General features: G+C 45.1%; 1 protein-coding gene across 1 annotated transcript in view; it reads right to left on the reverse strand.

Moving 5' to 3' along the window:
- Positions 1-16,333: 16,333 nt before the first annotated feature.
- TEKT3 (tektin 3) overlaps positions 16,334-23,920 on the reverse strand; it is a gene marked incomplete at its 3' end in the record, with an annotated part of 183,109 nt that continues 175,522 nt past the window's right edge. The window contains exon 10 of the mRNA XM_082861471.1: positions 16,334-16,550. Within this exon, the coding sequence (XP_082717597.1) occupies positions 16,334-16,550 (217 nt within the window). The remainder of the gene's footprint in view (positions 16,551-23,920) is intronic.

The raw sequence follows: 23,920 nt of genomic DNA on the forward strand, positions 1-23,920 counted from the left end.
CGTGAAGCTTAACCTGACAGTTTCCCTCTACCACTACACATTTTGTATAGAATAGAACCTTTCTATTCGTGAGGAATACATTCTGAGCACTTCGTGAGTTCCTGCATCGGGGCCCACCAGTAAAGCACCCTTATTCTCTCTAAATGCTCTGTTTTCTGGACAAGAGCAGTCGTGTCCTTGGAGGTCTTTCATTTCTCCTCTTCTCTATCATTGTCACTAGCAACTGGAATTTTCTCAAGGTTGTTTCTCACTATACTGAGAGTTTTTTGTTTGTTTTTTGTTTTTTAACATCTTTATTGGAGTATAGTTGCTTTACCATGGTGTGTTAGTTTCAGCTCACAACAAAGTGAATCAGTTACACATATACATATGTTCCCATATCTCTTCCCGCTTGCGTCTCGCTCCCTCCCACCCTCCCTATCCCACCCTCCCTATCCCACCCTCCCTATCCCACCCCTCCAGGCGGTCACAAAGCACCGAGCTGAACTCCCTGTGCTACGCGGCTGCTTCCCACCAGCTATCTACCTTACGTTTGGTAGTGTATATATGTCCATGCCTCTTATGACGCTGTGAAGGTAACTGTGCCAGTCCCCCCATCACCGCCCCAGAAGCCAGCATCTGTTGGTGGGAAGTCAGCTGGTGTCCTCATTAATTTGGCAACATGTTCTTGTCCACACACTTCACACTGTGCCCTCAGCCAACCGGGTCATACCGCACCCAGCAAAATTAAAATCACTGCATGTGTGAATAAACTACGGTACATCCCAACAATGGAATATTAGTGAACACACACAATGAGCGATCCAGCTGTGAAATGACGTGGAGGAAATATAAATGCATATGACTTAGTGAAAGAAGCCAAACTGAAAAGTCTACACACCGTTTGACTTCAACGCTATGACATTCTGGAAAATGCAAAACTATGGAGTCAGTAAAAAGATCAGTGGTTGCCAGGAATTTGGGGAGCAGTTAGGAATGAATAAGCAAAGCACAGAAGATCTTTAGGGCATATCCGTATGATATAATGATGGGTAGATGTCATTATACATTTGTCCAAACCCATAGCATATACAACACCAAGTGAACCCTAAGGTAAACCATGGGCTTGGGATGATGATGCTGTGTCAGTGTAGATTCATCAGTTGTAAAAACTGTACCACTCTGGTGAGGTACGTTGATAATGGGGGAGGCTGTGTATGTGTGGGGCAGAGGCTATATGGGAAATCCCTGTACCTTTCTCTCAATTTTTGCTGTAAACTTAAAACTTCTCTTTAAAAATAGTCTTTTAAAAAAATCAATGTAAAGGGCTTCCCTGGTGGCGCAGTGGTTGAGCGTCCGCCTGCCGATGCAGGGGACGCGGGTTCGTGCCCCGGTCCGGGAAGATCTCACATGCCGCAGAGCGGCTGGGCCCGTGAGCCGTGGCCGCTGAGCCTGTGCGTCCGGAGCCTGTGCTCCGCAACGGGAGAGGCCACAACAGTGAGAGGCCCGCGTACCGCAAAAAAAAAAAAAAAAAAGAAAAATCAATGTATGGCATAGACCTATGTAAGTACTCAGAGACTGCTGACACCATGAATACCAAGTCCACTTGTTGAGAATCTAATTATACTTCATTGCATTTCTTCATTTATTTCCTTAGTAGAGTCTTCCTTCTAGGCTATAAGGCTTGGAAGGCTGGGACTTGTCTTACCATTTTCTGATTCCTGTGGCTAACTACAGTCCCTGGCATAACATAGGCACTTTATTAATATTTGTTGAATGCATGCATGAAAGGGTTGTTGGAGAAACACACAAATCTCCAAACTTCCATGTATTACTAGAAAGCCTGCACGTGAACATGGGGACCCCATGTTTATATATGCACCACACTTTGTTAAATATTGCTTTGAGTTGTCTTACAACTCATTTATTGATGTTACTTCAAGCATTTTAAATTTCCAACCTAATGATTCATCGACTATCCATTCTGTCACTTGGACTTCAAGACAGGTTTAAGGAAAATAGAATGTGGTACAGCAGAATCATAGGATGTCACAAGAATGCCTAGGGTAGTGATAAACGCTTCTTTGAAGGTCTTTATCATCTCACCATCATTCTCTGTGACGCTTCCTGAATGCTAATGTGTATAGGAACTTTGAGAGCTTTCCTACAATAAAGTAGGAACCCTCTTTGCTTTTTAATCTGATTAAAAACTTAGAGCATGTGGGCTTCCCTGGTGGCGCAGTCGTTAAGAATCCGCCTGCCAATGCAGCGGACAAGGGTTCGAGCCCTGGTCCGGGAAGATCCCACATGCCGCGGAGCAGCTAAGCCCGTGCGCCACAACTACTGAGCCCGCCCGCCCTAGAGCCCGTGCTCCACAGTAAGAGAAGCCACCGCAATGAGACGCCTGCACACCACAGCCAAGAGTAGTCCCCACTCGCCACAACTAGAGAAAGCCCTTGCACAGCAACGAAGACCCAATGCAGCCAAAAATAAATAAATAAAATAAATAATTTTTTTAAAGAAACACGTTATAAAAAACAAACTTAGAGCATGTATGTGAAGACACACTATTATTATTATTCCCATTTTAAACATGAGGAAAATGGGGTTCCAAGTATAGAGAAACTTCTAAGTCCGCCGGAGTTGGACTCTTCTGCCACCAGCTTGATCTCAAACTTCAACTTTCTCCGGGGCTCATTATCCCCAAGGATAAATACTTCACGGCGTTGGGTGGCTCTAACAGCGGATCTGATAACTCCTGACGAGCCGCTGCCTGGAACAGGCTTAGGATTTTATGTGAACTATTTAGGGGCCTCTGATGAAAGGCTGTGTGGTATGAACACTCAGTCATGGTCCAAACATCTGAGGGACTGAGCTATGTTTATCCAGACCTGGCAGATCTTACGTTCAGAACTATTTTCCTGGAGCACGCTGGAGGGGTTTGTCTTTGCCAGAGAATGTTCCTATATCATTTCTCTCGAGTGAGAGGAGAGCATCGCCCCTGCTGTGCACGGCAGGGAGGCAGCTGCCTGCTCTGCGGCCCTCCCAGGGGTGTGGGAACACAGTTTTTATCAGATGCTTATAAACACTTTGTTCATTACACAGCCCTCTCAGCGCATGCGTGCGGACACCACGGCCAGACAGATATGCGGGACGTCCACGCCAGCTTGTAGACAAGCCCGGGGGTTGTGACGCCAGGTTCTTTTCTTGGCCACGAACTCCAGCCTCAGGCCACTTGTGGTCTGAGTCCTAACCCTGCTCTCAGCACGTGTGACCACATGGCTCCGGGACAAAATGACACAGCTGTGCTGTTGGGGATCCCCCTCTGGGGGCAGGAGATGGCAGTAGGACCCAAAGGCATCATCAATCCCTGGACAGATCCTTTTGTGAATCGGATGACTCGTTAGCATCTTTAAAAGCAAGCCATTTCTTACAAGCTTGATGACCTAGTTTTACCTTAGTTTGGGAGTTTGGTTCCTTTTTGCTGTCTCCCAAACTTTACAGAAGCCTGCCTTAAATGCCTCCTCTCAGCGGGGCTCTAAGACATCAAAGGAAGTCACTTTCCACTCCCACTGTATTAGTTAGCCAGGGTGGCCCCAACAATGCCCAGAGAAGACGGCCAACTTCTCCCTGCGTCTTCACCTGGCTTTCCCTCTGTGTGGGTCGATGTCTAAGTACCCTCCTCTTGTAAGGACCCCAGTCCTGGTGGATTAAGGCCCACCCACACGACCGCATTTTAACTTACCTCTTTAAGGATCCTGTCTCTAAATACGTCACATTCTGAGGTACTGAGGTTTAGAACTTGAACATAGGAATTTTAGGGGGACACACATAACACGTAACACATCCCTACAGAGAACAGTGTGGTGGAGCCTTGGCGATTAATGAGGGATTCTTCAAAGGGAAGACAAATTTGAGAGGAGAGAACTGGAGCCCCACGCCTGAACTCCCTTCTCCCCAGAAAAGAGCAGGCTTGGAGTTTCTGGGTTTCTTCCTTTCTTTCTTCCTTTCTCTTTCCTTTCCTTTCTTTTTTTCTTTCTTTTTAAATTTTATTGGATTAGAGCTGATTTCCAATGTTGGGTTAGTTTCGGGTGTACAGCAGAGTGGTTCAGTTACACATATACATATATCCACTCTTTTTTAGATTCTTTCCTCATACAGGTTATTACAGAGTATTGAGCAGAGTTCTCTGTGCTAAGTAGGTCCTTATTAGTTATCTATTTTATATAAAGTAGTGTGTATATGTCCATCCCAATCTTCCAATTTATCCCACTCTCCCTTGCCCCCTTGGTAACCGTAAGTTTGTCCTCTACATCTGCGACTCTATTTCTGCTTTGCAAATAAGTTTCATCTGTACCATTTTTCTAGATTCCACATATAAGCGATATTATACGATATTTGTTTTTCTCTTTCTGACTTCCCTCACTCTGTATGACAATCTCTAGGTCCATCTACGTCTCTGCAAATGGCACTATTTCATTCCTTTTTATGTCTGAGTAGTATTCCATTGTGTACATGTACCACATCTTCTTTATCCATTCCTCCGTCAGTGGACAGTTAGGTTGCTTCCATGACCTGGCTATTGTAAATAGTGTTGCAATGAACATCAGGGTGCATGCATCCTTTCGAATTCTGGGTTTTTTCTGGATACATGCCCAGGAGTGGGATTGCTGGATCATAGGTAGCTCTATTTTTAGTTTTTTAAGGAACCTCCATACTGTTCTCCATAGCGGCTGCACCAATTTACATTCCCGCCAACAGTGTAGGAGGGTTCCCTTTTCTCCACACCCTCTCCAGCATTTACTGTTTGCAGATTTTTTGATGATGGCCATTCTGACCGGTGTGAGATGATACCTCATTGTAGTTTGGCTTTGCATTTCTCTAAGGATTAGTGATGTTGAGCATCTTTTCATCTGTCTCCCACTTTAAACCTCACCCCCTGTATTAAGCTTTCCCAGATCCTAAAAAGAGCCCCCACCTCCATCCTTACCTCCTTACACCACTTCCTTCATGTTTCTTGAATGGCGCTTATCCTACCTTGTCTTCCAAGAACTGCCCCCCATGACCCTGCAAGCACAAGGGCAGACCTGTCTCCTCTTCACTTCGCTGTGAAGTGCCCCTGCGTCACCTGACCTTTGAGGATCCCACACAAGTTTAACTGGATAGAGTTACCACCCCTCCTACGTGAGCCTTGACACCACGTTCAAGTTCTTTATTGCTACCATTATCTTCTGAGTCAATGTCTTAGTCCGTTCAGGCTGGTATAACAAAATACTGCAGACTGGGGAGCTTATGTACAACAGAAATTTACTTCTCACAGTTTTAGAGGCTGGAAGTCCAAGATCAAGGTGCCAGCAGATCTGGTGTCTGGTGACAGCCCGCTTCCTGGTTCACACACGGCCATCCTTTTGCTGTGTCCTCACGTGGTGGAAGGGCAGGGGAGCCCTCTGAGGCCACTTTCATAAAGAAGGCCATTCATGAGGGCTCCGCCTCCCAAAGGCCCCGCCTCCTAATACCATCACCTGGTGTGGTGGGGGGTAGGTTTCAACCCGTGAATTTTAGGGGGACACACATTCAAACCATCGCAGCCAATGAACACTAGTGCCTGAGGGAAGGAACATCTTCCTTTTCATATTTTGGTTCACAGAAGAATGGACTTTCTCTCCCCTCCTTATGGAACACTTTTGAAGGCAGCATGGCTGGCCTTTCTCTACCCCCTTCCAGGGCCCTTCCCCAGGAAAGACCGGGGATCACTGACTCACTGCACCGTGAAAATCATCACAGCACTGGGGCCACTAGGTTCAAGCCCCCGCTCAAGGGCCCGACACTGTTTTGGGTATTACTAGCGATGTAAAGCCAGCTAGTTATCTTCACTCTTGTGCGACAGTCAGTAGCTGAGTCAGGAATTCTCCTGGGGCCCGATCTCTCTCTCTCCATTGCCATCTGAGAATGTGGTCCCCAGATTTCAATTCTGGGGTAAGAGCCAGGAAATAAGAGGCCCCCGTCTTGTCCCAAACTTGAAAACCCTCTTCTAATTTCCCACACTTTGCACTGGGATGTTGGGCTCTGAATTGGTAGGCCCAATATCCCATTAAAAAGGAAGCATGCAAATGAAAATGCCTCTCTGTTGCTTAGTGAGACCTGTGTTTACAATCAAACAGCAGGAGGAGAGAATGTCCTTCTAAACCTCTATTCACACCGTGGCAATTAGTCAGAAGGTTAAAGGGGGATCAATTAAATAATTGGGGCATCTCTTGCCATCAGGGGAAAACAATAAACCCCATACTTGGTTGAGGGTATTTAGAGGAACATTGTCTGATAGAATGGGGGGATCACATTCTCTGGGGAATCACACACTTTGAACTTTTCAGATGATTCCCATTTCCTGAAAACCAAAGACGGAAGGTTTTCTACATTACCTGTCCCTAGGGATACTGAGTTTTGCTTATACTGTTTTCACAAGCCAACTTTTACTGACTATATATCCATCCTGTACAAGGACATCTATCTAATTCATTTAAGCACTTAGTTTTATTTTCTTTTTAAATTATCCTTTTTTTTTTAATTTGTCATTTTTTGGTGTTGTCACTCTCCGTTGTTTTAAATCCCCAGTTCGCAGAAAAGAATCAATGGCTCAAAAGTGATTTGTTAAGAATAAGAGTGCAATGAAAATAGTAATACAAATACTAGAGCTCAAAATAACCTCATAAATATAAATAGGAAAGAGGAATTCAGTCTAGTTCAAATATAGACTATGAATCTGCATGTGCTAGAACAGTGATAGGCAAGCAGATTTCCTGCAAACAACTCCAACTGGAGAGTTGAATGAAAAGTCTGACAAATGAATTTTTAAACTGGATATCACGGTACTTAGGAATTTCTTTCTTTCTACTCCAAACTGATTTGTCCTGTTCGGAAGTTTTGTTAAGTAGGAGTATGAAGAGTTTGCATCATTTTCCAACAGTGACCTTTTCTAAATAAACCCACTGAGTATTTTTTTTCTAAAACAACCTCAAAATATTGCTTTCCAGTCTTCAATGGAATATTTTCCTCTAAGGAGTCTAAAACTTCAAAGCCAACATTCAAAGACTTCTCCAAAGCATAAACAGGTTTGAGTCAAAATATTTTCCCCAAGTTTTGCAAAACCAGTTTCATAGCTTTTGACACATTTATGCTCAGAGAAGTCGTCGAATGAGCATGTGGAAATCGTTAGGACCATTCCCTACCTATTTCCAGTTCTCTGCCTTCCGTGTGCCTGACAGCACTGCATCTCTTTGAAATCAGGCAGGGCCATGTGACCTGCGTCAGTCTGAGAAATGAGGGTGGATAAACAACTTTCAGAGCTCTCTCTCCCCCGCTGCCATGACAACTTGTCCATGTTCCAACAGTGGCTTTTCCACAAGTCTGGATCCCAGAGTGAGGATGATGTGCAGCAGAGCCTTCAACTGTCCTGTGCTGGACATGAACTTTGCTGGGCTAGCTCTGGGGGCCATTTGTTACTGCAGCATAACTTAGCCCAACCTGACTGATACATAGTGATGGAATTTATGACGCAGAGTATTAACAGCATATAATGTGGAAGAACAACGTCATGAGGGGTGGTGGTAAGGCTTGTGCTTGTTTTCGGTTTGCGGTTGGGTCAAACCACTGATGTACCAACTTTTGAACTCACTTGGAATATGAGTGACATATATTCAAAGAAGAAGAGGCTGGCCACTTTTTTCTGTTGGAAACTTACAGTACAGAAGAAGAGGTATTTATTTTAGTGAGCAATTATTGTGTGAGTCATGGTGAGGATTGGAAAATGTGCGTAGGGAACACTAACTAAGTAGGCACTGGGGGAGGAGCTGCCGTGAAAATAAATATCGGTCTTCTCAGGATCACCACTGTGCGTGTTAATTGTGATGCAATAAAGCAGGAAAGATGCTCAAACTGTAAATTACAACCGAGTGGTGTCCATTTGGCATATGTTTTTTCAACACATGGTGTGAAAGTACCTGCAGGAAGCATAAGATTTTATTCTCTACACAGACTGTATTGGGTAAAAGGCACTCAAATGAGCATTTGAATTTAAGAATGAATGAGTTTGGGTTTTTTTTAAAGCATTACTTGGCGGCACTGATAATATCACTTAAAGCCATTTCAGTGATGTTCAGTGCTTTGTGTGTGTGGAATACCTTAACTATATATTGGGCAATTTATGAAGATTCTTCAAGAGATGGACACTTGGTACAAATGACTTAATAGCAAAGTATTTGACTCTTTCCTGACACTTTATGATTTTTTTTTCCATTATCAGAAGAAGAGATAGATGACATTATGGGGTAGACAGTGTTTTAAAACTAGCCAAATGATGCCACAGAATTGGAAAAATTCAAAAGCTCAATGCAATCAAAAAGTGCGTGAGGAAATGTTCACTGCTCCTTCCCAGCTTTTAACTTTCATATACTTCAACTGTTCTTCCTGATGTTTGACTAGACACAGAGAGTATGTACTTTCATGATTTTTAAAAATCTGTAATCTGTAGAGATAATTTTAAAATACTGCTTCTGGAACAATACGTAAGAATGGCTGAAAGATTTTTAAGGATATTGAGAGAAGTTTTACCTTACAGTAACATTAAAATTGTTATCAAGTAATTCATCTCTTTGGAAGATAATACATGCAGTCTCATTCTTCCAATACGTTTAATTTCTCACTCTCTTCACTGGCTTCTTTCCCTATACTTGCAAACATGAACAAGTTTTTGCGATCTCAAAGAAACTTGTATGGACTGCCTTGTGTTTTTCTGGGTGTTGCATTTCTGCCCTTCCTCTCACTGCTGGTCAATTCCTGTTCCCCATGGAACACAGCCCTGTTTCCCTTAAATTCCTGTGTTATCGGGTTACACTGTCCTCCCCAAAGAGAACTATTAAAAGTTATCAGTGATCTCCTTCATGTCCTTCAAGTCTTCTGATCTTCGACCTTCTGTGACCCTTTACACGATGCTACACTGGTCCCCACGCTGCCTGGACCCATCTCTGCTCTCTCTCCACTGCCCTATTCTGGACCTCCTCTGACTTTGCTGGGGGCAACTTCTCTGCCTGCACCCCCTACCCCCCCCCCCCGTCTCCTTAACTCCCAGAACAGTCCCTCTCCTTGACGTTCCAATGCCACCATTGTTCCCAGCGCCTCTGGACATCTGGGTGTGGGAGAAATGAGCCCCTTAAGGGAAAAAACCTCGACACGTGGTTTTCCTTGAAGCCCTTCCATCTTTCTGCTCTGGCCACCACGAGTCTATCCTTCCTACTTCCTCGGTAGCTTCCACTGAGAAGTTCATTAAAAGCTTCTCTGGCTTCTTGCTGCCAACAGGTCAAATCTAAGTCTCTCAGCCTGGCACTCAGGACCACCAGTGTCAGTGCACAAACTTAGTTTGCAGCATCCACACCCACTGCTACCCTAGTGAACACTCGGGCCGAAAGAATCTGGATTTCAACCTGGACGCGGACTCTTAGCGGCTGTGTGGGCTTGGGCAGGTTACGTAGCCTCAGTCTCTGCAAACCCAAAGACCAGGGAGTGGCATAGGCAGTGGGGTTTACCACACGCAGCCTGTGTGTGTCAGGCACTAAAGAACCTGCAGGGTTCAGGACCCTTTGCCTCGAGCACAGACGCGGAACACGGCCCATTTGTATAACAGATGGCAACACCTCTGGGCCTCTGGAGGTGAACGCGTGGGCCCTCCCTTTCTCTTATTTGTCCTTAGAGGTCAACCAAGTGATTCTCTTTTCTCATTGCTCACCCTTTTTTGACCCAATGGAACTATTTTATTTCTTGGCACCCCCCGCAATACTCATGACATTTCACAGATGCTCTATAAAGCTTTGCAAATAAATGGTTGTTTGAGACCGCCGGGTCATAGCATAGAAAAAAGATCCCTGAGAGTCAGAAGATCTGAGCTTCTGTCTGGATTTGCCCTATTCTGATTCTGTGACACTGAACGACCAAAGAGCTTTCCTGAGCTTTAGTGCCCTAAGTTTTCATGGGGAACCCCGCTAATTTTCAGTGTTTAATAGACACATGTGGCAGGTCGCTACCATTCTGGACAGAGAGGATGTAGAACACTTCCATCATTGCAGAAAGTTCTACTGGACAGCGCCGAGAGCTAAAACAGCACAAGAGGATGATGACGTGGCTGGCAATAATGTCATAAAATAGTCTTTATGGGAAATGCCTAGAACAGAAGCTTCACTGACAGCAGAAACACAGCCGCCTTAAGTGGAAGAGACAGCGAGTGTCTGTGGGATGTACTCCAGGGCATCGAAGGAATTAGATTAGCAGAGATTCAGACGGGCAACTGAAAAGCCTCATCGTAATCATCTGGGTGTTATCTGAGCTCGCTGCGTCACAGGAAGGAAGAGGGGAAGCAGCCCTACTTTATGTGAGTCTCCAGCATTGCGCTAAAGCTACGAGGCATTCCCAAAAATACTGCGAAGCTTCAAACGGGAAACAGTGGTTTTCAGATCTTTAAGCTTCTTAATCGATTAAAGAAATTGAGCTTGAGTTGAAGAAGCAAAACGATGGTATTTAGCTCAGAGAAGAGAAGGCTGGGAGGACCCATGGAAGAGGCGATACCTTTCCCAACCCGGAAATTTCACCTGATAACTCTCTGCTCAGTTCTCAGGATCTTCTTCAATATATTCCTATAATGTGTAACTTCCTATAATGTGTAACCTTTAAGAACACCCCTTGGCCAGGTTTTGCTGTACCTGCTGTACTATAAGGTCCTAAAGGGCGGTGGCCATATCCCTCCTTCCACGCTTCACATCACAACCAGAGCATCTTTTAGGAATTGAGAGGATGTCTCTCCTTGCATCAAGCCCTCCAATGGCTACATAGCACAAGTAGGACCAAGATCAAACTTCCACAGCCAGGACCACCTACATACTCTGAGGGACTCAGTGCAAAATGAAAACGCAGGCCTCCTTGTTCAAAAGTTATTAAGAATTTCAAGGGGGTAACAGCAGAGCATTGAACCAAGCACGAGCTCCCCTGAGCCCAAGGCTCTGAGTGACTGCACAGGTCTCATGTCCGCGAAGCCAGTCCTGCCTGTATGTAACTCCTGTTTGTAGCTCCTCACATGTTCAGGGTCTTTGAAAATGTGATTCTCTCCACCTAGAACACCTTTGCAGGCTCTCCCACCCCCAGCACGTTGCACATTGATTTTCTTACCATTCAGACAGTTGCTTAAGCGTCACAACTTCAAGAGAGCCTTCCGAGATGCAATCCCGCTCATAAATGCTCATAATTAGCTTAGTTCTTTGTGTGATTATTTGTCAGTAGAATCCACTGGACTGCAAGCTCCGTGAGGGCAGAGACCGTGTCGATCTCGTCTGTTGTATTATCTCCAGAGTCCAATACAGCACAAACACATGGAAGGGACTCAGTAAAAATCTACTGATTGAGTCAGTGAATAAAGAACGAATTGCAATTTTCCACATACTATATCTTCAAAGAATTGGCTGGTGGGGACAGGTGGAGGGTGACGCTGGAGGACAAGATATCAGTCCAGACCCCAGTTCCTAGCACGGTTTCGCTCCGTACACCTTGCTCTGCTCTCCTCCAGGGATTCAACCAACCAGCGAACAGGCAGACAGAACGAAGCTGAGGTTTGGATTACTTACTACTGAACCATCCTGCCATTCCTACTGGGCCACAATATATCCTCTTGCTTGCCACTGGATTTGATCTTCTATCGTGAAACTGACCAAGAGTGATGGTCATTATTTCACCACTGGGGATAAGGTCTTTCTGCGTTATCCCCGAACATTTGAGCTTTCCCCTCCCTAAGAGATAAACATCATCATCGTCTTCTTGAAGCTTGAACAATAAACACATCTCAGAACTTCTCTACGAAGGTAATTATCCAGCAAACCAGAACTCAGATGACTCTTGAAATTCTCCCTAGATAGCTCTACGTCTGTAGATTTGGGGTTTTCATTGACTCTTCATCTCTAAATTTCATAATTAGACTCCTTTCAACATTTCCTAACACTGTTACTCCACAATGCCTAGTACTCATTTTACTAATACATTCCTGTGTATCCTGAGTTCCGTGCAAGCAAAGAAATGTGACCGAAGCTAAGGGTCTTAAAATCCACAAGATGAGATGAACAGAATCCAAACCAAGGTAAGAAAAGGAGGCACCTAGTTCTAAATTCCTTTTTCTCTCTAGAGGAAGTCAGCTATTTCTGTAGCTATAACTCCAGCTCAGAGGCAACCCAGAATGCGCACAAACGGGAAAGAACCTATTTTGGTTAACTCGCACCAAAATGCCGGTAAGTGACACAAAACGCAATGGCTCCCCGTTTGGGACTGAATGCTCTTTAGGAGAAATACGGTTCCAAAGACCCAGGCACATGGAGAGCAGTCCTACAGTCCATCAGTACCAACGGTTATTGCCAAGAGGATGCCGGAAGAGGTTGATTTCTAGAATTGCGTACATTCTGTCAAATCGGAGATTTTTTCCTTCTATCTGACGATACAGAGTATACACGCAGATATTATCCTTAAATGCTATTTAAAGATAGAATCAAAGACGTTGAGATCTAGGACTTGGCAATACTTTGGTAAAATTAATTCATTGTGTTGATGAGATTGATTGTTCGAAATATTATACCCTCATGGACGTCTCTTGGGAAAAATAACACTTTAGTTTTCAAATAATTTTCTTTAAAAAACCACAAACTTTGATAGCGTCTAATTTATTCTTTTTTTTTTTTTTTTTTTTTTGCCATGCCACAGGGCATGTGGGATCTTAGTTCCCTGACCGGTGACCGAACCCACGCCCCCTGCACTGGGAGCGTTGGACTGCCAGGGACATCCCATGATAACGTCTGATTTATTCTGTACAGTTAGATCTCTACCATGATGCCACCAGAGTTGCTTTTTGGTCATGGTGAGCTCTTCAGAAGCTCCTTGCTAAAAGGAAAAAGTTGGCAGCAGAAAGGGTCTCCCCGTAGCTCCCAGCAGGGTCCCCAGGGAATGAGCCGTTAATCACAAAACAGAACGCTTCTGATGTTGGAAGGGAAAGATCTGGGCTGAGGGGGAATATAGAACTGTTTAGAGCAGAGGTCGCGATATTTGTGCTGCTTCTTCTCCATCCTGGACCCCTGCAGGTTAGATTAGCCTTCCGACATCTAGATTCTTACCTGTGTGAACTCACACATGTCCTCAGACTCCTTCTCAACATTCCAAATAAGCACTGCTATGGTCTAGAACTGGTCCTCAAGGTAAAACAGATTTTCCATCCTTGGAGAAGACATTAAGTATTGTCTCTGTTCTCCATGAATGCCTGACTATAACAGGGTTCAGAAAATATCATCATGGCATCCCGCCTAGAAGGCTGGTCTTGGCAATCCCACCAATGGTGGGTCCAGCACTGCCGGGAACAGTTGAAGGGCCAGGGCTAGAAGAGTGGAGACTGACAGGGAAAACTGGGGATACGTCCATGAGAACCAATTCCCCCTTCTCCTGAACTGGGTCAGCCCTGCACACAAAAGGAAGGACTCCATTCCCGTTTTCAGTGCAAAAATTATAACCAAGAACCGGACCCCACCTCAGCTATTTCCAGCATGAACTCAGGACTCAAAAGTGCCCTGCGAGGTGTTTATGACAACACTCTCCAGGGATGTAAATGGAAATTGCTAAAATTATAGGTGACTTGGTTATTTAGGGGCAGTTACACACATGTCTAAATCTGAATGATGCTTGGGTGCGTGGAAGCCTTTGACATTCCAGCAGCCCTTCTTAAAGCCACATAATATTAAAGATAGCTTGAGCCTGAATAGATAAAGCCAGATCACGTGTTGATATTTGCGGACCTGTGATTCTGACGCAAGATCACACTCTGAGTCTTGGCTGCTCGTGGATCCCAGCGTTTGAATATCTGCCCTCGGAAGTAGCTGTGACATTTTAGACCAGAAACCGAATGTTTATTTGTGGAATTTCGCTTTGCCCACAGTTTACCAAAATAACAAGAAAAGTAGCCTTTTCCTCTGTCTGAACTATGTCTTCTTCCCATCACATTCTTGTAATGCTGGGAACATATGTTTAAGTAAAAGGACTCCACATTCACATATTCCTCAAAAAAAATTATAATTCGTGGAAAAAGTCAGCAAGATTTTCCCTGAAACATGTAACAAATAAGAGACGTGGAATTTATGTTTATTCTAACTATTGTCTAAAACTGATGACCACCAACACTTGATTACTCTAATTGCCAAGTGTCTTAGTGTTACTTAAATATCTTTGTTTCCATTAGAAGCAAAGGGAGAATGACAAAACCTACAATTTGATGTCTAAAATGATACACTGAGACCACAAAAATAACCCTAGTACAAGCTTATCATGTTTATGTCAACCCTACTAGCATTTTGAGATGTTTTGTGAAGTTGACTGACCAAGATGTGCTGAAAAATAACTTAAGAAACAGAAAGAGAGAGAGAGATGGATTTGGCATTAATAGACAGTGGTTAGGACAGAGCAAAGAGAACACAGGCAGAAAAAAGATGCTTATAAGAGAAAGAGGAGAGAAGTAGGAGAGAAAAGAGAGAAACCCTTCCCTCCGGTAACTCATCTTCCCATTTCAGTATTTCCAGATCAAAGGGTTCAAAGCTAGCATGCTCTCTACATCATATCAAATTGAATTCCAGATGGTTAAGGGTAATTTAAGAAGTCATGAATGGAATCAGAGGAAATTATAGGTAAATAATCTCGGAATGAAGAAGAGCTTTTCTGGTGTAACTCCAAAGAAATAAATCATCACGGAAGTATTTACACATTTCAGCCTCTGAACATTGAAAACCATGAGCAAAATGTAGAGGCAGGTGGCATACAAAGAATATATGCTCAGTTCATGGGCTGAAAGTGTCACATGACTGATACACAGAGAACTCTAAAAAACAAATGAAAAGAAGAGAAATACTCAGGGGAAACAGGCAAATAACAAGGACTAGCAACTGACAGAAGAAATTCAAGGGTCCAGTGAACAAGGTTCTACATCACTATTTGCTAAAGATGAGCTGGTGAAGAAAGATAACACAGGATTATCAAGATGCAGAAAGACAGGCCCTCTTACAGGCTGGTGGTGGAGTGCTGAGTGACATAAAGTTTCAGGAGGTCAATTTGATAATACACTGCAAAAGCCTTTCTCAATGTGCGCCTGACTTCTGATGTAACGACTCCAGATCTAGGAACCTTCCTTAAGCAAAATATTAAAGTTGTTTGCACACATTTCACTAACAAGATTATGTATTTAAATATAAGCATTACATATGATACATATGTGTAAATAAACACTGCATATGGAAATAAATTTTATAGACACATATACTGTCACAGAAAAAGGACTGAAAGCATATACCATAAAATGCTGACCAACTTCAGTGATGATTTCTGGGCGCTGTGATAGCAAGTAATTTACAAGGAGTTCTGGGTGTGTCTTTTCCCTATTTTCCAAAACAGATATCAGCAAATGTTTTTCATTTGTAATAAAGTTACTTTAAAAAAATAAGCAACCCCTGAGATAAGACAGGACCTCCTAGAATGTAAGCAATGTCCCATTTTTCGGCCCACCCAAAGTCAGCAACCTTTTGTCACCCTGGGCCCTCAGGGCTCACTCGCCTGTGAGGTTAGCAGAGTTCTGCTGATTTGTTGTAACATGCTTTGTGCTTCTCCCCTCTTGGTTTCCACGGCCATCTCTCTCATTCAAACTTTCCTTACCCGGTCACTGCTTTCACAAGGCCATGTCCCTGCACAGAGCTGTCCATCCCTCCCCCTCCCCTTGAACCCACCCCCCGCAACTTTCCAGGGGTCTCAGCCATCCTGTTTCTTCATACACACCCTACGTTATGAATCACAGCCAAACTGGTCTACTTACTATTGTCCAAATGCACTCTCTATTTTTCCACCTTCGATTTTGCTCCAACTATCCCCGACTACTACCTTCCAGAGACCTCTCCCGTTCTCTCAGAACCCACCTGCTGGGATACCTGCCTCCACGGCCTCAGAAAAGAATACATTGCTCCTTTCCAGCCCATTCGTGTTACACAGAGAATACAAGAGTAATACAAATAAGGGTTCTTACCTTGTCCATTACATCGATTGTTTTTCTCTGGCCCAGAGGCCTAGTAAATCGTCGGCAACTAAGGTTTGGAGGCAAACGAAAGGTTTTACGAGACAGGACCGCGGCACATGTCTATAAATACGATCCTTTAATAAGTGAATATAGATTGGCCCTCGTGTAAGTGCGTGCGCGCGCGGCGCCCTGGTTCCGCCTTACCTGGGGAGCATCACACCTAGTCCAGGGGAGGGGGCCCTAGCAGAAGCCCACCAGCCGCCGGGTGCTGGGGAAGCTCCTGCGCATGCTCATGCACTTCTCCTGGTCGATGTACAGGGAGTTGGCTTTGACCGCCAGGTCATGCTCCAGGGTGGCCTTGGTGTGGACCAGCGACTGCAGGGTGTCCTGCGCGTCCCTCAGGCGCTGCTGCAGGGTCTGGATGGTGTCGTCCACCTCGTACACCTCGTTAACCAGGCTGCGTGGGGAAGAGGCACCTGTTAGGTTAGCAGAAGTCACGCTGGTTATCAGCTCCACCGGCGCCGAGTGTGGTTACTGAATTCCCACCGGTCCCATCAACCTCAGAACTACTTCACGCTGCAAAGCCGCAAAGCAAACAGGACGATCCAAAAGGCACACCAAGGATATTCGGGGGGACACCAGCAAGTTTTCATACATGCATTGCGCATACACGCGAATATTAAACCTCATAATATTTAAAATGGTATAAACTTTTAAACATTTGATTTTTTTTAATAGTAAAGATGGGGAAAATGGAAACAGCTCAATTTTCATGCATTTACTTTATCATTGAAAGCTGTTTATATAGTGAGGAAGAGGGGAACACCCAGCTTTATTCAGCGGCTAGAATTCAGCCCAACCTGTTAACTACGGTGGGGGAGGGGTTAGTTAATGGGCGCTCCTCCAATTATAATGCCCCTCCCCCCAGCAATGCCCCAAGGTTCCAGAGTAAATATCGAAACGTCAAAAACCTAATGGGACATGAAAATGATAATTCATGAAATCAGCTACGTAAACCATGAAACAAGCTGCCGTTCTGATTGTGCTGATGATGAAAAACATGACACATTTTTCAAGACAGAAAGGAAAAAAGGCATCATTTCATGTAAAAAATCTAGCATCTCCTCCTCAAATTATTTTAACTGATATCATTTTCATTTTCATTTCTTTGATTATTAGTGAAACTTTCCTAAATGTCTATTGGGCATTTTGCAATTTTTCCGTGAATTGCCTCTTCCTGTCTTTTGCTCATTTTTCTACCGGGGTATTACTAATTATCTTAAACTTTGGCAAAAAGTTCTTTAAGTTTTAGGCATATTACATTTTTTTTTTTTTTTGGTCTGTTAAGCTTGTGGCAAATGTTTTCTCTAATTTGTTTTTTACCTTTTAATTTAGCTTCTATTTCGTTACACATAAGATTTCAATTTTTAGTTAGCTAAATCTTTCTTTTTCTTTGTGATTTCTTCTGTTGTGTTTATATTTAGAAACTCTTTCTCCTCCCAGACAGCAACTAAGCAAGGACTCCTTTACCCTCTGATTTGGCCAATAATATCCAAGGGGTGGGACCATGTGGCCAATCAAGAGAAAGAATACTAAACAGGTTATAAAAGACAATAGTAAGGATAATTACTTATCTCAGTTGAAACCACCAACTCCAAATTCATCAAATTTTGCCCAGTGATTCAGAGCTAAAGTTTTCTTTGTTGGGGATGTTCATTTATCAGCAGACTGGTTGGGTGGGGGGAGGGTGGGTGTGTGCATGAAATTAACTAAAATGTACCATAATATAAAGAGAATAGTGACAGTGAACAAATAGGGGTGTGGACGTCGCTGCAGGCGGAAAAGGATTTCACCATCGTAGAAAAATACCCAGACCATGTGGAAATCATTATACCAAGACCATTTTATAGCTTCACAGGCTTTGCCACTGGAAGATAAATGGCAGAGGTCAACAAGCCCAGCTTCCTTGCTCTACAGGCAAGGAAATTGAGCCCCAGGGATTGATGAACTGCCCTCCCCACAGGCAGACGGCCTACATGTGTTTATACACCACTCACAGTTATCCAGGAAGCTAAGAAGGAAATCAGGAGTCTCGGTGGCCATAATAAGGAACTGGGTCCCATTTCCTGCCCCGCCCACTCAGCTCCCAGAAGCAGAGACCTGGGAAGTTGGCCTCGGCCCTGGACCCTCTGGGTGAGACCATCTCATTTCTATTTGTCATCCCCACAGCGCAGGCCTCCCAGATAATACACAGGGGGCCCAGTTAAATTTGAATTTCAGATAAACACGTATGTTTTTAGTCCAAGTATTTTTTTCACTGCGGTAAAATAGAAACAACAATAAAATTTACCATCGGAGCCATTTTTAAGTGTGCAGTTTGGTGGCATCATGGGCAGTCGCAAGGCCATCACCACCCTCCACCCACAGAACTCTTTTCATCTTGCAAAATGGCAGCTCTGTCCCCTTTCGACACTAACCCCTATTCCGCCCCGCGATCCCCATCCCCCGGCAACCACCGTTCTTCTTTCTGTCTCTATGAATCTGACCACACTAGGTACTTCATACAAGTGGCATCGTCCAGTATTTGTCCTTCTGTGACTGGTTTGTTTCACTCAGCATAATGTCCTCAAGGTTCATCCATGTGGTAGCACGTGTCAGAATTTCCTTTCTTTTTAAGGCTGAATAGTATTCACTACAAGTATTTTTACTTACCATAAGTGTTTTCTGTGTAAAGATGCCTTGCGGTATTGGGGATATACTAATACTAAAAAATTATTCGTTGTTTATCTGAGATTCATATTTACTTGGTCGCTAATTTGCAAAATCTGGCAACCCTACCACAAGAACCAAAATAGTGTCAGGCCCAAAATTAGCTCTCACAGAATATTCATTTAAGACGGCACCAAAGCCACAACGTCTCTACTCAAAACCCTCCGCCCCCTGCTTTTCGTAAAGGACAAATTGTAAATGTATTATGCACCAAATCAGCAGCTGCTGGTTGAGGTTGTGGGGGGGGGGGGGTTGCTGGTGGGGGGGAGAGGAGAGGGAAGAAAAGAGGCTCTTGTTTTTTACTCCATATGGATCTGTACTGTTTGAATTTGTTTTAAAATCAGAGCGTGTCTCTCTCTTACTTGTGAATTTAAACAAAGTGAAAAGTTTGACAGAAAACGATAAAGGAACAATGCCTTCATTGTGTTATCCTGTACTGAGTATTATTATGAGAGAACAAGAGGAAACAAGATCCTGATGATAACGGACACCGTAGTCAGACGATGGAATACTATGCAGGCAATACTTTTTAAACAAGAATTTGTTTTTGCCTTGGGGAAGGAGACTCAGAATACAATGTTGGTTGAAAAAGTCAGGACAGAGAACTCTACATGCAGCGTGATCACAATTTTGTTAACGTGCCTGGTGGCAACCACGGTTATCCCTCAACGGCAAGGAGAATTGACGGTGATTTTTATTTTTTATTTCATTTTCTGATTTTCTATCACGAACAGATACAGCTCTTAAAGCCAGAAAGAAAACAATAAATAGTTTCCAAAAAGGAAACACAGTTTTGAGGGACTTGAACTCTCTTTGGCCTTGAACTCAGAGAGGTTACCTGAAGTGCCTCGGCTGGACCGACACCGTGACGGGGCAAACATCACATCTCCATCCGAGGCCACAGCGGACAAATGAAGGGGGTCTGGAGACTCCCCAGGACCGCCCTGCAGGCCCACGTTCTGGACACACCCTCCCTGGTGGGTATGCCCGCCAGGGGCTCACCCACGCCAAGGTGGGGTACATAGCAGATGAATCACCAGCACCCCAGGCCATCTGCCTGTCCCATCTCAGGCCATGGTGACGTCATCCTTGCGGATGCTGGAACCGAAGGTCTTCTGATCATCCCTGACCCCACCCTCTTCTTCACACCCCTACGTAAAAATGTAAAAATCTGCGGTACCTGTCTCCCTGTGCCCCTGCGCTCTTCCTCTCCACTGTGCAGGCAAGTCCTTGAATGTCCCTGCTCCGTGTCTGACCTCAGGGTCTCCCCCTTGCCGTCCCCTCAGCCCACGATGCTCTTATTCCACTCTTCATCCCGCTAATTTACGCCATCCTCAAAGCCCGGCTGGACAGACCCTTCTTAGGGAAGTCCCTCCCTCAGCCCTGGGACTAGTTTGCTGCCAGATGTCGATGTCGTGTGTTCCAAGAGCGCCAGCCCTTCTGTGGCCCTCGGGGTGCTTGTCGTGGCCTGTGTGCTACGTCTCCCTGCTGGCCATGGGGTCCGGGAAAGTGACATCCGCAGCCCCTCCTACAGTTGACAGGGGCACAGAAAATGCTTGATGGATGGGGACCAACTTCTGTGTCCTAGGAGATGCAGCCCATGATGGGAGGTAGGAAGCTGCCCGGAAGTCCAAGTCAAGCGTCTCCCAGGAACGAGGAGCAGACCCCAGGTGATGAAGAGGGAGCACAGGCCAGAGGGAGCCACCTGCAGCCAGCCCGAGGTGGGGAGCACCGCAGAGCACCCCCAAAAGGCTCATGGATGCAACGACAAACCGTGAAAACACACCCACACCGTGCATCTCCTTTCATCTTAGAGCCTGAACTGTCTTCTTACTTCTAGTGGGGGAGGGAAGGAATTAAACTTAAGTGTGGAAGTTTCCTCTGGCCTGAGATCTGTAAACACAGCATCTGAGAACTGAGCTAAAAGCATATTTTGTTGTTGTTTAGGTCAGGCTGGATTTAAAAAGTAAGTTTCTTTTTTGAAGATCCCAGGGTATACAATACCACTAGCAAAGAAACAGATCTTCAGAGAGGCTGTCGGACACGGCTGGTGACGGGATTTATGAGGGTGAGTGGTTTATAATCACACTGGCCTGCTTCTCGTCTCCCAGCCTTCCCTGAGCTGTTTTCACCGCTTCAAAAGGAACTCTGAACCCAAAGGTAGGGACGGAGCAGGGTGACGTGCGAGTCTTCACTCCTGACAGCCAAACGTTAGTCTAGTGGAAAATTTATCTGTCAGGGCTCTTCTGAAAAAGGACACATTAAAATACCAATTTTTTTAAAAAGCAATTCCAGATACTTAGAATGCAGGCAGCTAACATCCTGGCTTTCCCATCGCCGCGTGAAGGCAGCTCAGAGATACTACACCTCCCTCAACTTTCGCCCTTAGAAATACGTTTCTCCTCCCCTTTCAAGGCCACGTTCCACTCTCAGTTTCCTTATTCTTGGCAGATGGCAGACAGCCGTTCTGCTGAAACCACTCATTTTGGGGGAAATTACAGAACCGAAAAAACAGTTTGCATTCAAATACAAATAAAACTACCGTCGTCTGAAAAAAATATATCAAGATTAAGTAAAGCAGAGCCTGGTCTGGCCTGCCCTCAAGGATGCCAAGAATGTTTAGAATTGTTCTTGAAAGCACCCATTTAGAAAAAGTTCAAATGCAAATCAAAGTCTTGAAATGGAAACAGCACTTTTTCTCTGTCCTCACTCCCCTGAGTTTATGGTCCTTGTGTTTTCTTCATCTAGACAGCCAAAGGGCTGCTTTCAGAATGATGAGTTGAGTAAGAAAAATAATCCCCTCCTCCCTCAATAACAATCCTAAATTCCACTGCTGTTCCTCTAGGACCATATTTTTGGCAACGATATTTTAACCAGAAATCTTTACGGAAACAAAAGCAGGTTTTGTCCTGAAGTCAGTAAAGGAGCAGAGGAAATAGACACACTGCAGGGTCGACAGGAAGTAAAGGAAAAGCAAATTCTGTTTAGCCGTGAAGGGGGAGAAAAGAGGAAAAATCATTCAGCTTCTCAGAAGCAGCTGTGAATGCCTCATTGTCTGATAACTGCAAAGTCAAATTCGACCACGACTCAAAACCCTTCTGAAAAGCAACCCTGTGTTGGTCTGATGGCAGCCCGGACAATTTCTCTCTTCCCGGCTCTACTTTTTTTTTTTTTCTTTTGATAAATTTATTTATTTATTTATTTTTGGCTGCGTTGGGTCTTCGTTGCTGCGCGGGCTTTCTCTAGTTGCAGCGAGTGGGGGCTACTCTCTGTTGCGGTGCGCGGGCTTCTCATTGCGGTGGCTTCTCTTGTTGCGGAGCACGGGCTCTGGGCACGCGGGCTTCAGTAGTTGTGGCTCACAGGCTCAGTAGCTGTGGCTCGTGGGCTCTAGAACGCAGGCTCAGTAGTTGTGGCGCACGGGCTTAGTTGCTCCGCGGCATGTGGGATCTTCCCGGGCCAGGGCTCGAACCCGTGTCCCCTGCATTGGCAGGCGTATTCTTAACCACTGTGCCACCAGGGAAGTCCCCCGTCACTACTTTTGATGACTCCGCAGAAATTGTCGGAGCATGAAACTTCAGCTCAGCTTCTCCCAATAATATTTGCATAAAACCACAATTCATGATCTAATCTAACTGGCCACATGGGTGTGATCCCACTACCAGGTTCCTGTAATAAATAGATACTTCAGACTGGTTGCCTCCAGAGTGGCGGGCCGCTTCACCTCAGTGATGGGCTGTGTGTGAGTAGGGGTCCTGTGGGACCCACTTGGAGAAACATGTGGCCTGGGTGACCTCCTCCATGGTGAGGGCCCAGACGACAGCTCCACTAGGAGAAACACAGCTACTGTGGGAGACGAAGGCCATTTGAATCTATTCTAGAGCACACCTCTTAGCATCCGACACAGACAACACGCGTGCTGCCCATGGAGGGTGTTTTGCAGTAACGTCTCCTCTGTGACCCTCTGTTTTATCCTCTGTGAGAGTGAGATGAGGATACAGCACCTGCTTTGCTGACCCATCCCATGTGGGCATTGAGAAGGCCGGATGAGCTTAGGTACAGGACGGCAGGGTGGCAAAGGCCCCATACGATGAAACATGGGGAAGCAGAAGCAAATTGCTGCTTTGTTTGAACGGAGCTCAGCAGGGAGATGGGCAAGGATTCTAACTATGTCTCTCCTTCCTCCCAGCAGTTGCCAGCTGGGTCACCGTCACTCAGCCCGCTTCTGCCTCCATTTACTTATTTGTAAATTGAAGAGGATGCATAAGGTAAAGTGTGCAGGACAGTGCCCGGCACAGAATAAGATCAATAAATGGCAACAGCTATTGTGATTGTCACCATCACCACCTTTATCAGCATCTTTCTCATTCTTGGCCTCACAAAGACCACCCGAAATTTCCTTCACAGCCTCACCCCACCGCTTGTTCCCTGGGTAAGAGCTCCAAGTCGCTTTGTCCCTAGGATATAAGGGAATTCAGTCGTGGACCAGGCAGACTACAAGGCTAGTGGTCTCTCCCACTGCTCCAGTTCAAGTGCTGCCGCTTCGTCCCTCCAGTTGCTATAAATTTCATTTGCTTCTGCACAAAGTGTTTCAAGACCTAAGCACAGCAGTGATGCGATTCAGAAAGAGGCAGATAGGCAGGTACTGAAACGAAGCCAGAATGGGGGTGGGAGGGCGGCCAATTCCATTCAAGCCCATCCTGAAAGGAATCTTCCAAGTTAAAAAGAAGAAGGAGAAAATACACCTAGTGTCCAGAAGATGAAGTGTAGTGTCAGATCCCTCCCCCCGTGTACACGTGGGGGATGCTTGATGCTGACCAGCTGCTTTCAATTTCTATCAAGAACAGAACAAACTGAGATGAGCTGAAATGAGCCATCGGGGTTTAGAGGGTCCTGAGGATGCTCTTAACGATGAGAGCAGGAATGAAGCACCCAAAGAAGCGGATGAGAGCGACGGTGAGAGCAAGCAGACGGGGTGGGGGGAGGTGGTACCCAAAGTCCCTCTTCCTGTGAGTCAGGGGCACTCGGACACACACAGCGGCCAACCTCTGTACTGTTTCC

This window comes from Leucopleurus acutus, assembly GCF_964270905.1.
Source record: "Leucopleurus acutus genome assembly, chromosome: 19".
Taxonomy (NCBI): domain Eukaryota; kingdom Metazoa; phylum Chordata; class Mammalia; order Artiodactyla; family Delphinidae; genus Leucopleurus; species Leucopleurus acutus.